The sequence below is a fragment of the Eulemur rufifrons genome, chromosome 14, assembly GCF_041146395.1.
Source record: "Eulemur rufifrons isolate Redbay chromosome 14, OSU_ERuf_1, whole genome shotgun sequence".
NCBI classification, from domain to species: domain Eukaryota; kingdom Metazoa; phylum Chordata; class Mammalia; order Primates; family Lemuridae; genus Eulemur; species Eulemur rufifrons.
This window is the reverse complement of record NC_090996.1, coordinates 27,186,540-27,203,846: the sequence shown is the minus strand read 5'-3', so window position 1 is coordinate 27,203,846 and position 17,307 is coordinate 27,186,540. Positions and strand designations below refer to the sequence as shown.

The 17,307-nt window shown below is 46.6% G+C and overlaps 1 protein-coding gene across 1 annotated transcript in view; it reads left to right on the top strand.

Moving 5' to 3' along the window:
• SHISA9 (shisa family member 9) overlaps nt 1–16,996 on the top strand; it is a 251,668-nt gene extending 234,672 nt beyond the window's left edge. Inside the window, exons 4-5 of the mRNA XM_069486536.1 lie at nt 760–807; nt 16,617–16,996. Coding sequence (XP_069342637.1) covers nt 760–807; nt 16,617–16,996 — 428 coding nt within the window. The remainder of the gene's footprint in view (nt 1–759; nt 808–16,616) is intronic.
• Nucleotides 16,997–17,307: the final 311 nt, after the last annotated feature.

Here is a 17,307-nt window from a genome sequence, read left to right as displayed (position 1 = left end):
ATTTATAACGAACATTCCAAGCACACATCTGTTCTGTAAAGCAATATATTACTGATGATGGAATTCTCAGATAACAAGCTCCATCCCTTTAGTGATTAGGGGAGTTTCCATACCTTAGAAAGGGTGACCATGTGTATAAAGTTGAATTCATTCATTCATTCAACAGTATTTTTCAAACACAGACTGTGTGCTGGGTGCTGTGTTTAGGCAGTCCCTACCCCACCGAGCCTACCACCCGGTATTTAAAGGTACAGTCCGCAGAGCCTGTCCCAACCTTGAATTTGGAGCCAATAAGGTGCCCCCTTTCGGGAGGGGGATTGCAATTAAACAGGATCAAAATTCATCTCTTGTCATCAGAGTATGGTCTTTAGCCAAGGTGAGCTCCTGGAACTCAAATTTTCCGTTATTTCTAAGCAGATTGAAAGTTAGAGCCAGAGTTTCTGCTTAAGAGTTCTCTCTCTCTCCCTCTCTCTCTCTCTCTCTCTCCCTTATGTAACTGAAAATATCTAGGGCTTTTTCAGGGCACTTCTTTTGATCTTCTGTTGGGTATTAAGTAGATACTGTTTCAAGGCCTTGCAGAAAGAGGTACACACAGTTGCCTGTTGACACCTGGCTCCTCCCCCTGTTCCCTGGGTCCCCTGAGGCCAGCTCCCCTTGGAGGCTGCAGCTGGGACAGCCGGCAGCACCTGGGCATGAGGGCACAGCGACCACGGGGCACCCTGCAAACAGATCAGCATCTCTCGATTGTTATTTTTTTAGGAAGTTCTGATGGTGACTGGACTGTATCGACCCTTAAGTCACCAAAAGGTACCGTACAGCTTTTCGTAGCTCTTGTGTCCAGGTGTTGTTGACTTGAGCACTAAATGACAAAGGAACAGAGAGTCCTAGTGTCTGTGTGTGACCCATGCACACGTGTGTCTGCCTTGGGTGGCACCTGCAAGTCCGTCTGAGTTCCGGTGTATAGGTGTTGTGTGTGCATGTGTGTGTGTGTGTGTGTGTGTGTGTGCACGCGCATGGGACCACTGTTGGACAATGTGCTCCCCTTTGCTCCCCAATATTCATTGCCTGAAGGAAAATGCCACTATGAGAAACCGTCCCAGGTAAGGTAAAATGCGTTGTTTCTTCCTCAGAAAGCTGCAGAGACAATATGGCAAAACACAAGGTAAATTAATGTGGGAGAAAGAACACAACTTCCGAGAAAGCGATACATGCAAACAAGTTGTTGGCCAAGGGTCTTGGGAATGATTAGCCTTTTAGGGAACTGAACGCTATTTTCGAGTTTCTTGAAGCAGCCTGGGGAGCAGTGAGAGGGAAGGAGTTGGTTGACTTGAGTTAACTAGCTGGGTGGTTGGGCCAGGTGGTAGCTATAATTAATATATTAGCTCCCTAATGCGTGCCAGAGTGCTGGCCCTTTACATCACTTTATCAGTTAATTCTCCGGTGACCCAACAGTGGAGTTGTCGCCATTCCCTCTTAGACATGAGGACGTGACATCTGAGCAAGGAGAAGTCTTGTTGGTCTGAAGTCAGATAGCTGCTAAGTGGTAGAGCTGCAACTTGAACCCGTGTCTGCCTGACTCTTCTTCTACGCTATTTCCCACTGGGATGTGAGAGAAGCAGCTCTTTTCAGATCAGACCAGAAATGCCATCCTCTTCTTTCGTCACTCCTTCTGCTTTGTTGGATTTGGCGATGGGGAGGATGTGGCTGGCTCAGGGAGGTGGAGGTGGAACTCTAATGACCGACCTTGAACTGTGGGGAATTAGGAGACATTCCAGGGCCCTAGGCAGGGCACTGGCATGGCCATTTTTCCCTTCTCAAAAGATCATTCTGGCGTCCAAGTGGAGACTGGATTAGGGGAGCGTGGACTGGAGTCGGGGACGCCCACTGGGAGGCTCTTGCAGGTGGGCAGTGACCTGCAGTGGGGTGGGTAGGGGATGGAGAGAAGAAAATCTAGTGGAGGGAGAATTGAGGGGCTGCAGGATGCAGTGGGTGAGTGGAGACGAGGGGAGGAGGCACCGTTGGACCAGTGGTTCTCACATTCCTGCAGTTTGAGCACACATCAGCATCGCTTGGAGGGGTGTTAAAACCCAGATTCCCGGGCCCCAGCCTGGAACTTCTGATTCATTAAGCCTTGGATGGAGTTGCTAACAGGTCCCAAGGTGACATTGATGCTGCTAGTCGGGGATCACACTTTGAAAACCACTGCAGTACAAATAATCTTGCTGGGAAACTAAGACCCTTTGATTAGTTCTCCAGGTGTCTTTTTATGGGCTAAAGGCTCTGAAGAGGGCCGTTTGACCAGGGTCCCAAAGGCTCAGAAACAACCTGGGCTCCGGGGGTCGGGGGAGGAGGGTGCGCTGTATTTCGTCACTGGGAAAGAGCTTTCCATCAGCGTGTTTAAAGAGAATCCTCCAGCTACCCAGTTGTTGCCTTGAGAGAGACAGATTTTTGGGTCTTGCATTAGATAATAACTGTTCACATGTCAAAGTCCATTTTTAGAAAGGCAAACAATTTAGAACATGACAGACCTACTAATTTGAGGCATAAACTTTTTTTTTTCTCTCTCCCCCGTGAAAAACAAAGCCGTTCTGATCCCTGCAACAGCGCTGGGAGGCAGTCCACATCCCCGTCCTTAGATCAGCCTGTTGTCTCATGGATTTAGGACGTGTTTCAGCACAGGTCAAAAGCAGGGACTTGGAAACTCTTTTCTACCCAAAGTTAACTTACCTTGCTAAATGCACATTTATTTATGCTGTCTTGTCTGGGGAGGGGAACCGGGGTCTCAGTGAGGGCCAGGTCCAAGTTCCCCTGGGGTCATTGGTCTGCCTCTAGCATTCTCTACTCAACCTGCAGACCCAGAGTCTAGAGGAGGTGTGGTAACAAGGTTGGGGGGGTTCTATGTCCTCACCTCCCACATGCTGCCACTTTCTTAAAAAGGGGAGACAAGCTGGGTGTGACAGGCTCAGACTCAGACGCCCCTGGGTTCCAATCCTGACCCCAGTATCGTTTGCTAGTCTTGTTCTCCTCAGCAAGTTGTTCAACCTCTCTGAGCCCCTATTTCCTGATCTGCAAAACAGAGACGATCATGTCACCTACCTCCTAGGTCGCTGCGAGTTAAACCATTTAAAACAGTGTCACAGTCCCTGGCATATGGAAAATGATAAGTGCATGTAGGTTATTACTGATATTATCATTACTGTTGTCATCAGGTGAGCAAATTAAAGGTTCCGAAAAATCCTGTGGTAATAAAAACTGGTAAACGCTGTTTAACCTACCATTTCCCAAATACTTTTGGCATCTGATCTCTTTTCTCTTTGGGAAAACCAGAGAACGTCTTTATATCCAATGGCATGAACGTTGCTGAGAACCCACTTTGGGAACAGAGGGCATTAGGTGGGGAATTAGGAAGAGGGGTGGGTGTCACCTGGGGAGGTGGGATAAGGAAGGAGAAAGGACAAGGTGCCTGAAGGTACCAGTTTCCCACTGCCACCTGCATTGACTATGACGCAGGGGAAGGGGATGTATCTGCCAGGACCTGAGACGCAAGCGTCATACTAGCCTGCGCTGGTCGGTTTCCACTACCTAGGGCTTCCCGTGCAAGGTGCCCCCTAGTGGTCACTGCTGTCGTTCTGCCCACGCCCAGCCTGGGGAACACCTGTCCTGTTTGTTTAAATCCCACTGTGAAAGACACCACCTCAAGCCCATCAGACTATCCTATTTAAGATGAAGCCGTGTCTTTGGAAATCAGTTCCTTTTGCAAAATGAATCTTTAAACCTGACTCAGTCCAGTGCCACGGTGAAGCAGTCAAGTTGGGGGAAGCTGCCAGCGTAGTACTGTGCTTTAATCCCTCTACTTCCGAGTGGAATCGGCCTCTGTGCTCTTTCCCAAGCCACTTACGTGCTCTGGACTTCTGCTTCTGCCATTGCCAAAACAGCGGCCATCAGATTATCCTCTCTCCATGGGCTTGGAGGGAGTAATTGTATGAGATACTGCGAGTGCCGCATAGTTCTCAGCACAGGGCTTGGTATAGAATAGATGCGAAATAAGTGTAAAGGAGTCCAGTACTCACAAAGTTTCCATTCGCCTCTGCTTCAGAGATAATTCCTGGCCATCATGATGGAGTCTTTCGGAAAGAAATACATTTCACTTAGCTTTTCTGCCTTGACAGATGAGGAAACTGGGTCCGCATGAGAAAACTTAGGTTGCCTAAAGCCACCCAAGAAAGTTACGTCACCACAGGACCAGGGTCAAGACCTCAAAGAAAGGCTTAAGGACATGACCCAGAAGCACTGGAGATGGTTGTCCCAAATGCAAATCCTGGCCCCACTCCCTCCTAAGGAATTGGGACCTCTGAATATGGGGTCCCCGCCTATTCATTTTAAAAATGCATCTCTTGGGTGATTCTTATGTATGTGAAAGTTTAGAACTAACTTTCCTAAGCTCCCATCCTAGATGCAAACACAGTGTGCACTAGAGCACCAATTTTCACATGCTAGCATTTCTCCCAACGTCAGTATTTTTGCTCTTCACTGCGATAAAACTGCTTTCTTAGTGGTGGTTTGAGCCGGGGCTACAGCTGGAAGGTAAGAAGAGCATTAGGGGTGGATAGTCTTGGATTTGGTTTCCTGCTCTGTCACTTATTAGCAGTGGCAGAGTAATTTGGCAGCCGAATTATTCAACATCTCCAGGCCTGAGTTCCTTCATCTGTCACATGGAAAGAATGATGATGCATTGTCGTCTTTCTATAACACAGTGACTGCCACCCAAAAAAACCCAGAAAGTTTTCCTTGGGGCCGCAGTGTTTTATTACGAAAATAGAATAAAAACTTTGAGTATAATGTAAAGATACACATAAATAGAAAAATGAAATTTATTGACTTCTATTCATTTAATCCACATTTTGAGAATTCAGTTGTCAGTACTAATTGTAACAATAAGAACATCAACAAGATTTTATATATGCTTCCCGTGGCCCCAGGGTCAAAACTGGAGTGAGTTAAATACAGCTCTCACGGCAGTTAATGTGTTAAGAGAGTTTAAATGAGACAATGTAGGTGAGATGGTTAAAATAGTGTGTGAGCCATAGTAGGTACTTAATAAGTCCTACTTCTTTTTTTCTTCTAAGGAACTTGAGGTAACCCAGTGAGAGATGTTCATCGAGGAGACGCTATAGAAGGCACAAGACGATAGGCAGTGTGCAGTAGGGTTGCAATGCTGTTGGGGTACACACGTCCTATATACCATCCTGGGGGGACACCCACCTAAAGGCAGCTTTAAAGCATGACGGCATGAAATTCAGTCTTCTGCAATTTCCTGATTTGCGTTATTGGTTTGGCAGTGAGCAGTAGGGTACAGAGAAGGTGGAAGATAGGAGGGTGATGTGAGGTGAGGTTTTTTAATAAAAATCAAATCCCACCCGTTCCTGAGTTCATCCCTTTTTGAAAAGCACACAGCAAGCGCTGCAGTTTTGATGAGCTTCCTTGGGAACCCATAGGGCATGAAATGAATCAGTGGAGAGTGTTCTCTGGTTTTCAGAAAATGGTGTTGGACCGAGACTGCAATAAATATTTGACTAGTTTGAAAGTATGTCCCTCTGAGGCTGGGCCAGCCGGATCCCGTCCATTCCAAAGCCGCCCTGCGTGACGCCTACAGCACATAGTAGGCACTCAGTATACCTTTTGTTAATAAATTATTAAATGAAGTTGGGCATAGCATTCGAAAGGAATCTTGTCTTTTCTGAAGAGGCACTGGGAAATATTATAGAAAATCGACCAGATGGAAGTCAGGAGAGACTGAGTGTTGCTTCTGCCCATTTGGGTGTCTGTGAGCTTGGTGCTAAAGTTACCTCTCCTAAAAAAAAAAAATGGAAAGTTTAGGATTATTGATCTTCTTGGCCCTTTTGACCTCTATAAGCAAAGATCCCAGGCTTTGCTCTGATTAGTTCGCCCACCTTTAAACAAATTGTTATGGGGAGGGCAGGGAAATGGGGCATGGCTGGGCATGGGGGGAAGTAGAGGGGGTTGCTGTCCAAACCCATAGAGTAAGAACAGGGCAGAGGGGGATCCCACCTGAAAGTTGGGGGCTCTTCCTGGAAGCAGGGTGAATGAATTATCGGTATTTGCATCAGTTATCTATTGCCACAATAACGCTGTGTAACAAATGACCCCAAATCTCATGGCTTGCAATTTATTTAGCTCAGCATTCATTTAGATGAGGGGTCTGTGTGCCAGGGATTTTTGCCAATGTGGGAGGTTCTTCAAGTCTCAGTGGAGTTGACACATCTGTCTGGGAGTTGGCTGGATGTGGCTGCTCCAGGCTGGTTTGAGGTAGAATGCCTGGGCCTCTGCTCTACACATCTCATCCTTGGAGAGGGCAGCCGGACATGCTCTCATGATGATGGCAGAGGTGCGAGAGAGTGACCCAAACCAGCAAGCACTTCTCCAAACTTCTGTCTGTGCCCTGTCCGCTGACACCCATCAGTCACATGAATGAACTCAGAATCCATTGGTGGGGACACAAGAGCCTCCTCTTTTTCTTTTTTGGAGGAGTTTGAAAGTCACATGGAAGAGTGAAGAGCGTGGATATAGGAGGAAGGAAGGACAAAGAATTGATTCATGCATTAATCTAACATAGGATCCCAAATCCCGGATTCTCTACTTTGAGATGGTTCCAGGAAGCTACAGCCAAGGGGAAGATGGCAAGTAGCACTCAGGATTTTTACCCTTAATTTGTTTTGTTTTAAAAACCTCCAGCTGAACAAAATTTTACCAGTTGGGAAGATGATCAGAAGACCACACAGTGCATTTCTGGAAAAACATATCTGCATGCACGGAGCAGCCAAGCAGGATGCATGGAAAGGGAGTGAGAGAACAGTTTTCCCTGGGGCCCCATGGCCACGGGGGCTGTGTGGTCAGCCACGGCTGCAGCGTGAGCCTGTCCACCTTCGTTCAACAGCCTTTCAGAAGATGGTGACTGCATGCGGCAAAACTGCCTAAGGGAAGAGACGAAGGCCTGAGGTTTCAGAGGGCTGTCAGCAGCAGCGAGAGGAGATTCACGAGAGGTTCGTGGAGAGCTCCCTGCACCCCTAACAAAGGTGGCTTTTGGTACAACCTGGACGGCCTTCATGCAAAGCCCAAGCCCGGCACTGTTTAAGAAAAGGTGGCAGTCGTTCCTGTCGGGAGCCTTCAGGGTTAAGACAAAAAAGGGCCAGGCTCCTAGACACGCTTTCTGGTTTTCTCTCTGAGAGAAACAAGGCTTCTGGAAAGATACGGTGCCCTGTAGGGAGGGCCGGATGCCCTGAGATTCCGCAGGACCTGCTTCATAAGCGATGATTTCCCTACCTATGCCTCTGCAGCCAGGGCCTGGACCAGGTAAAATGGGACTAATGTGCCACGAAGACAGACCTTTGCATCCCTCCTTAGCCCTTTCCTGCTTGGAAAGCTCAGGGTTTTGTCCTGCCTTTCTTGTGTCTGCCTGCTGAGACAGCCTCAGGAATCTGCGCAGCTTCATAGCACGTGTTTCAAAACAAGAGAGAAATACCTGTGTATTTCTTTTAAACAACATGAACTCTTCCCCTTTTACTTTTTAACTCAGCTTGTGAAGAAGAAAAAAGAAAACAAGCAGACACCCAGAAAACATTCCTTTGTAAGTTAAAGTAAATACTGTCCCACAGTGCCAGAAGGTCCCACCAATACGGGGCTTAAGAGGAAGAAGTGTATTTCCTTTTTAGAAAGCAGCTTTATTGAGATATAATTCATGTATCACATGACTCACTCATTTAAAGTGTACAATCCAGTGGTTTTTGGTATGTTCACAGAGTCGTGCAACCATCGCCACAATCAATTTGGAAACATTCATCACCCCCCAGAAAACCTTCATAACCAGTAGGAGGCATTTCCCATTTCTCCCCTACCCCATCCCAGTTACCCTCTCCCTGCTACTCCCTGGCCCCAGGCAATCACTGTCTACTTTCTCTCTCTCTCTATCTTATTAGCTTAGACACTTCTTTCTCATATCATAGTCCCAAAGTGGGTAGTCCCGGTTGGTGGGGCAGCTTTGCTGCAAGCGGTCACTCCGGGACCCAGGTTCCCCAGCCCTGTTGCACTGCCACCCTTACTGTATGGTCCCCATCCGCATTGTTATAGTCAGTTGCTGTCACAGCGTAACTCTAGCCTCTGGGAAGGGAAAGAGAGGACGCTCAGGATAAGTAAACTTTTTTTTTAAGCAAGCAAGGTGAAGTGGAAGTTGGGCGTATCACTTTTGCTAGCATTCCATTGGTGAGTGATCTGTCACATGGCCAAATATAGCTTCTAAGAAGGCTGGGAAATCTAGTGGGGAGTTGGGTGACCTTGTGCCCCAGGAAAAAAGGGAGAGCAGGTCTGATCTGGGAGGTGAGCAGTCGGCTACCGCATCTTCTCAGAGGGGGATACACTTTCGAGGAGTCGTACCGTGCACCAGGTATAACGTTCTGAGCTTTTACATGTCTTGTTTCAATTACATCTTCATTGCACTCTGCAAAGTAGATTTTATTATCCTCATTTTATAATCTTTTTATCTTCTAACAATGACAGTAATAGCAGCTACCATCTGTTGAATACCAGCCATGAGGCAAGGCCATTGGTGCTTGACATGATACAAGGTGATCGTCGTCTACATGATTCTCTTCCATACCCTCAGCCCCTCTACCACATGGACCTTGTTACTGTATTTTCAGTTTTATAGATGAAGCTCAGAGAGCTTAGGTAACTTGCCTCAGGTCTCAAGCCTGTAAGTGGAAGAGTTGGGATTTGAACCCGGATCCCTCTGCTCTCCAAGTTGATGCTCTTTCCTCCATATTGTACAGAAGACTTTACAGTCATGAAAATCAGATGCTCATACTTCCAGTCTTTGTTTTCTGTTGTGTAAACCTGGTGCACTGAGTCCCTCAAGCTCTCAGCCTCATTAATTCCTCTTCGCTTCTCAACAGCCCCGGATCTCACTGTCTTGCTTTGCAAGACTCGCGGTTCTCCTGTGGCTTTCAAGAGCTCGGTGTAGGATGCAGAACCAACACTTTAGCTTTTTGTCCTCATCGAAAGAGAGAGGATTGTAGAAGCACAAGGAAAAGAAATATTGATTAATATCTCAAGAAACGATCTCCACCTTGTCCTAGAGGCGGGGGGGAATCGGTGTGAAGTAGTGTGAAGATCCTACCTCTTTGGCACAAGGGACCAATTAAGCGAGAAAAGCCTGTGAGATGTCCCCGGGGATTGTCTGGACTGATGACAGAGAAATCTCAGTCTTCTCTCGGTTCTGTGAGAAGCGTGCAGCTCTTTCACCAGCCCTGTGCTAGGATGCCAACTTCTGGTCTGCGACTCTCTCTAACCAAGGTCAGCACGGCTCAGAGGATGCGAGGTCCACACCTCTTGTAATGAAGCAGCCGACCTGAACACGGCACGAACCCGGCCTGGCAGAGAGACTGACGTCACACCCAGCTGTTTCCTCTTGCCCCACCTTAAGGAAGAAAAAGATAAACATATTTTTGCCTTGAGGTTGATTCTGGGGCTTCATTAAACTTTTGGCTGTGACATTTTGATGTTTTCTCTTGAAAATATGATATTTACATGTGTGCTCCAATCCCTGGAGAAGATGACACATCCTGCCCATTTCTAATATCTTAAAGAATGTCATTGGAATTGAAATTTCTTCCATGTTTTCCTTCCCTCATCAAGTGCTTATCATGCCTCCCACTACTGTGCGCCGGGCCCTGGGCTTGGTGTTGGGGAAAGAGCAGTGAGCAGAACAGGTGCCGTCTCTGCCCTAAGAGGAGCTTATAGTCTAGTCAAAGAAGACAGACAATTCGTAAGTAATGAAGAAAGATAATTTTATATGGTGGTACAGGATTTGAACATACTAAAATAGAGGTCATAAGAGCAACTGATAGGGCTGTCTTCTTTGGATCATTAGTAGGGTGTTTCAGGAGGGTGGCCTTCGGTTAGAGGACAGAATGATAAGAAGGAGCATTTTGGCAGGAGAGACCACAGGGACAAGGTCCAAAGACCCTGAGACGGCGATAAAGTTGGTGTGTTCAGGAACACAGAGGACTATCATGTGTGATTGAAGAGTGTTCCCCAAGTGCATGTCCACTCGGAACCTCAGGCTGTGAACACACATGGAACTAGAGTCTTTGTAGATGTAATCAAGTTAAAATAAGGTCACACTGGATAAATGTGGGCCCTAATCCAATGACCTGTGTCCCTGTAAGAAGAGAGAAATTTGGACTTGCATGCACACATGCACAGAGAGAAAATGGCCATGTGGAGGCAGAGGCAGAGATTGGAGAGGTGCAGCTACAAGGCAAGGGATGCCACGGACTGCCAGCAACCACCAGAAACTAGCAGAGGCAGGGACGGATCCTTCGCTAGTGCGTTCAGAAGGAGCGTAGCCCTGCCGGCACCTTGATGGCAGACTTCTGACCTTCAGAGCCGTGAAGGAATTAATTTCCGTTGTTTCAAGTCACCCAGTTTGTGGTACCTTGTTACGGAAGCCCTAGGAAACTAATAACACAGCCTGTGATGTGTGCACAATAAGGATGGAAGAGACGAGTGGGAACGTAGCCAGAGTCTGGGTCATGCAGACCTTGGGGACCACTACAAAGGATTTGAATTTTATTTTTAGGTGAGATGGGAAGATTAATCATTGTGTTTCGTCATATTCTTGAATCAAAGACAGAGACTGATGTGGAACTGTGAAAGCTTTGGTTGGGAGGCATTGCTTACCAGGTGAAACCCATCCTCTGGGACACAAGGATGTCACCCAGCGAGAACAAGCTGTAGGAACCCCTCCTTAAGACGACTTTGGCCCAAGGAAAGGAGGTAGGTGGGACGCCACCTGCTGAGACCCTCAGATGTGCAGCTTGTTTTGAAAACTGGTTATTACCTTCACGTTCTCCATTTCCACGGAAGCGAGGCTCCATCCCGCCCCGCACCTGTACAAGTGTCTGCTGCTAATTAAGAGAGAGACAGATGGAGGAAGGTATAGTTTAATTTTACAGCCCAAGTTTCTTCAAGGCAATTAGGCACATTGGAAGGAAAGCACCTTTTTCTTTATTTCTTCCTCTTTTTCAAATGAAGAAAAATCAAACTGGAGAGGGCCGGTGTGGTTGAAAGGCTCACACATCTGTTTCCTGGTCCGTTTGTCAGCCATCTGCCCACGAGGTACCGGGGGCTGATTAGGTTAATGCATTTATTAATGGGGCTTACAAGACTGTTCAATGAATCTGTGATTTCTTTGACACGGAGCTTTTTAATATACTGAGACAGGGACCACACTGCACAAAGCCAAAAGTGGCCAGGTGAGCATTTCTTCCCCCCTTGCCTGGCTCCATATCAGAGGGGACAAGAAACATTATGAAAAAGGGATTTCATGAAGACTACATTTCCAGGTTATGAGAATGGTTCATGCGCCGAACTTCCAACTACCTCCTTGTTGTTGAAACAATCTTGAAAATATCTCTTTGGAGGACAGTTTCATGTCCCAGGCACCAAATCTGTGCCTGTGCTGCACTTCTGCAAAACGCCTCAGAGTTCCATGGAGGGAGGGTGCTGAGACAGATCGGTCGGAGTGGACGGCATAACCTTGCCTACAGGACACGAGGTGATCTGAGGACCCCTTGCTTCTTCACTTGACCACACAGATACGCTTTCAGTTTCCTGAAGCTACTCTTCCTCTCAACTCAAAGGCTTTTGCAAATGCTGTTGTGTATCAGTTATCAACTGCTGTGTAACAAACGACTCCAAAGCTTAGTGGCTCAATGTAGCAACCATTTATTGGAATCATGATTCTGAGTCTGCTGGGCAGTTGTTCTGGTTTGGGCTGGATTGGCCACTTTGGGCTGACTTGCTCTATATCTGTGGTCAGCTGATGGCCATAAGATCTGGGATGGCCTCACTGGACATCTGGCACTTAGCAGGCTATTGGCTATGGTGAACATGGGTAACTGGCATATGGGTTTCTTATCCTCCAGGAAGCTAGCCAGGACTTCCTTCTTCACATGGTAGCAGGATTTCAAGAGTCTGAGAGCAGAAGGTGCTAGAATATGCTGGTCAAAGCCAGCCACAAGGCCAGGCCAGATTCAAGGCGTGGGAAAACAGACTCCACCTTTGGATGGGAAGAGCTTCAAAGTATTACAGCCACCCTGGCAGTAGACCACGTTTTCCCTTGCCTGGTTGCTCTTTCTGTTACTCTTGACCTTTAGATCTTGGCTTAAAGAACACTTCTTCAAGGAAGCCTTCCCTGACCAACACCTCCCTCCTGGCCAGATCAAGGCTTCTTTGTATAACTTCTCAGAGAGTAAACTAGACACTCAACAAACATGATGGGTGGGAGAAGGGAAGAGGGAAGAAAGAAAAGAAGGCAGGTGGGTTTGGACCAATGCCTGCCACAGAATAAATGCTCGATTAATATCTGTTGAATTGAGTCCAGCAGTTTTCATAAGGCAGGGGATAGAGGAAATATATTTATTGAGCAGTTACCATATTCCAAGAGTATATGTGCTGTGTAGCTTGTGTATCTCATATCATTTATTCTTCACAATAAACCTGTGAGTAGTTAATGTTATCCCCATTTCACACCTAAGAAAACAGGTATACGAGGTTAAGGGTATTCCCAAGCTCTCACAAGGTTATCTACTTTTTAAAAGAACTTTCTGAGAAGACATCACCTATGCCAGCTGCTGGGACGCCTAATTCATAATCAATTTTGCCTACTTGTCAGAAACAGAAACCTTTGCATCTCATTCTCTGAGCAGACCCCAGACTAGTCCAGTGTCTGGAAAGAGGAGCATGAGAACGACTGATTCTGCAATACGACCGGGCACGTAGTGAGGGCGAGTGAGATTTTCCTACTGGGAGGCAAGTGGGAAGGGAGTCTTGCCCTGATGTTCTCCTCTATGCTGTCAGGATATTTTGCTCGTGTATTCATTCATCACATATTTATGGAGCACTTTATATCTGCCGGGAGCGAGGCTGGACGTTGCGTATGCAGTGGTGGACAAAGATCAGACTTGGCCTCGCCTTCTCGGAACTCTAGTGAGCAGGATAATAATGAGTGAAACCGCATGAGCAAGTGTGAAAGGGCAGCTATGGTGGGTGCTGCAGAGAAGAGTCTACTACAGCGGGATCTGACTTTGTCAGACTTTCTAGAAGGGAGGGGTAGCTGCGGTGGGAGACAGCTGGGGATAGCAGGAGCGTGCTGGCCCCATGACAGATGCCGGGGCTCTACCTGTGGTTCCCAACACTGGCCGCACGTTAGAATCTCATCACGGTGTGTCTGGGTCACACCCTCAGAGATGCTGGTTGAACAGGTGTGGAAAGGGGCCCAGGTGTCTGAATACCTTAAAAGCTCTCCCCTGTGATTCCCATGTGCTGGCAGGATTTGAGGACCATAGAGCCACCCAGATGAAAGGATATTTCTACTCTCAAAGAACTCCTGGTCTAGTGGGGAAACGTGTGAACACAGAAAATTATAAAACACCACAGCCAGTGCTGTGATGGAGCAGGCAGGGGTCACCTCGGGAACCCTGGGGGAATCAGGGAGGCAACAACTTACCTGAATCTTGAAAGATGAGTAACAGTGAGTCTGGTGCAAAAGCTGCAGCTCAAACATCTGGTTCTTAGACCACACCGGCGACCTGGTTCTAAATCCTTGTATGACTGCATAGTTCTCCTTCATAGCACTGACCATATCCATATTTTTATGTAATTTGTGGATTATTTGGTAACTCTCCATCCCTCCCTTGTAGAATGTCCACCCTGTGAGGTCAGGGACCAATCTGTTTCTGATTCTCGCTTGTATTTCCAGTGTATAGCAGGTGGCAGGTGCCTGTTTGATGAATGACTAACTGACTGAAGAAATGGCTTCGAGACTGCAGCATAGAGAGTGGATTGGAGGAAGTGAAAGGAGGCGGGGAGGCCAGTTTGGTGATTGAAGTAGAACGATGTTCAAAGAGGGTAGGGGGAAGGGACTAGGCTAGAGTCACATTTGTTAGATACAGCTGGAAGGACTTGGTGGCTTAGCCTTTGTGCTGCAAGAGAAGAGGAGGTTGAAATTAACAATTCCTTCCGAGTTTCTGGCTTTGGTGGCTAAGGAGTGGGTGGTCCCCTGCGAGGATAAGGAATAACCTGGAGAAGAACAGATCTGGTAATGTGGACGGGGTCAGGCATGGACACCTGGAATGTGAGATGCCAGCGAACCTGTCCAGGAGGTAACTGGACATGTGAGTTTTGAAGTCTATGGGGGAATCTTAGAGCATTCTTCTGTTGAAACCTCATGGCACTGGAAATCTAGAACTTTCCACTGAAAGGCAGGAAGATGGAGCTCTAGTCCTAGCTCTGATATTGTGCCACCTAAGCAATGCAGGATATTTCAGGAATGTGTGCTCCTCACATCTTAGTGGCAGATTCCAAGAGTCCTTTTGGGTTTGACATTCTGTACCTTCAGTAAGTAGCTCTAGAGTTTAGAGAAAGGGGACTTTCTCTTAAAAGACTGTATCAGTCAGGGCTACTTACATTACAAGGAATAGAAACCCAACTTAACCTGTATTACACCTAGAATGTTAATATGCGGCTTCCAGGGGTGTTGTTTTGAGGAGGAATCTGTGTGGAGGCCAGGCTTGCTGAGAAAGAGTGCTGTGATCATTGAGTGATGTCTACCACGGACGCGGAGGGAGCAAGTGGGACATATTTTGGTTTCAGTTCTGAAAGCAAAGCTTTTCCTGTATGGCCTTTCAAATATTGTTGATTGAACTTAGATTCTACCTTGGCTCAGCCATTAGCTGTGGGTAACCTTAGCTCCATCGTTTTATGAGCTTGACAGTTTCCTAACTTGTCAAGCAGGAGTAAGAGCTGCCGTCTTTTCTACCTTTGTTAGTGAAAGGATCAAATGAGAGAAGAAACATGGAACTATGACGGTCCCCTTAAGCTGATATATATTTGCACATGCAACGCTATGGGATGTTACAAATGTGCATGAAAGAACAGCAAATATTTCTGATCTCCTGGGAGATGTAAGTTCAAAAGTTTATGGTTAAGAAATTAATTTAAAAAGTGTATAGAGAATCTTATAATAAAAGAATTCCAAGAGAAAATAAAAGGAAGTCATTTATTTTATTTTATTTTGTTAAAAAATAGAGAAATAAGGAAAGAAAGAGAAGTAAAAAAGGAATGAAGGGAGGAAGGGAAGAAGGAAGGAAGGAAGGGAAGAAAGAAAAATCATTCAATGCTGCAGAGAGAGTGCTGAAATTGAGTGGAAATTGGTATAATGCTTTTGCACTGTAGTTGGCAATGTGTGTCAAGACCCTTAACAATGTTTATACTCTTTGGCCAAATAATTCTGCTTTTGATAATCCAGATCAGAGTCAGCAAACTTTTTCTGGATAGCCAATATTTCAAGCTCTGGAGGCCACAAAATTTCTGACACAAGTACTCAGTTCTACCATAGTAGAGCAAAAGCAGCCATAGACCATTCATAAATGAATATGTGTGACTTTGTTTCCAATACAACTTTACTTTACAAAAATAGGTGGTGACCAGATTTGGCCTGTGGGCCATAGTTTGCCAATCCCTGACATAAACTAAGAAAATATTTTTAGAATTATTCTAAATTCTAAATATAAAGAGAAGTATAACCCAAAAGATTCTCATCTCAGCCTTATTTGTAATAGACAATATTGATACAACTGTTCATCCATAGAAAGACTGATTAATTTTGATAGTTCTACTCAATGAATTATTTTGTAGGCATTAAAATGCTGTTTGTTAATAATTTATAACAATTTGGAGAAATGCCTGATAGAATGTTACATGAACTATCAAAACAAGGTTATTTATAATGGTATTGGTGATGAACACAATACCTGAGCACTTTACACACATTATATCATTTAACTCTCCAAACAACCCTATGAAGTCTACTTTTTTTAAATTTTTTTCTTGTAACTCCTTTCCTTATGCAGAAGCTGACGGTAATAAAAGTCAAGTGATTTAGCTGAGGTTACACTGCTGGTAGAGTTGGGACATGAATGTGGTTCCGCTTAAATGGCAAAAAGCCAAAACAAAAGCAAGCACATAAACCAAGCACAATCCTACCTTAAACTCTGTTTAGTAAAAACACCAGAAGAAAATACACCTAGAAGTTGATATTGGCTGTCTGGATTCTTAAGTGATCGATTTAAAGATTTCTTAACATGGTCAGTATTTTCCTTAATGAGAATGTGTGATTTTAATAATGAAGAAACAATACTTGGATTTTATAGGAAAGCCAAGGGAGGCAGGACACTAGGTGGAACTGTGGTGGGAGAAGTATTTTGGGGGGTGGGGGATCTAGAGATTCCCTTGGGGATGTGCCCTTAACCCTCTTGGTCCTGCTCTTGTTCGTCATAAGCACATGGCGCTGCCCTTCCCTCTGTCGTGTTCCAGGTGGAGTTTCTAGTGTGTCTTGTTTGGACTGTTGGCCCATTTTTATGCTGTTCTCTCGGGTTGACCTGCCAATCCCTAACTCTCTTTCTCTCTCTTCTCTCTCTCTCTCTGCCCCTCTCTCTGCTCCCTCCTGCCCTGCCTTGTCCACCCGCCCCACTGCACAGCCGACAAGGTCAGTGATGACTTCTACTCCAAGCGACGGCACCTGGCTGAGCTGGCCGCCAAGGGGAACTTGCCTCTGCACCCCGTAAGAGTGGAGGACGAGCCGCGGGCCTTCAGCCCCGAGCACGGTCCTGCCAAGCAGAATGGACAGAAGTCCCGCACCAACAAGATGCCCCCACACCCCCTGGCCTACAACTCCACCGCCAACTTTAAGGGCTGGGACCCCAACGAGCAGTCCCTGCGGCGGCAGGCTTACGGCAACAAGGGCAAACTTGGCACGGCCGAGTCGGGCTCCAGCGACCCCTTGGGAACTCGCACCCAGCACTACCCACCCCCACAGCCATACTTCATCACCAACAGCAAAACAGAAGTGACTGTCTGAGCTTTCACGACAGGGAGCACCCTGGAGACCACACTCAACCGAGAGGCAAAAAAATAAATCCTGGCCACACCCTCCCTGTCCCCCCTACACACACGCACCCACACACCCACCCTCAACGAGAACCGACTCTAAACCTACTGGTGACACGGAATCGTGCTTTTCCTGGGTCACGCCCAACACGTGTCAGTGGGCAGCTGAGGAAGATTGAAGCATTGAACATTCAGCAATACAGCAAAGGGGAAACCGAGGCACGCTCTTTCAACTTCAGGCCCGAGGTGGCCAACTCACATGCCCAAAACCATGGGGCTAAT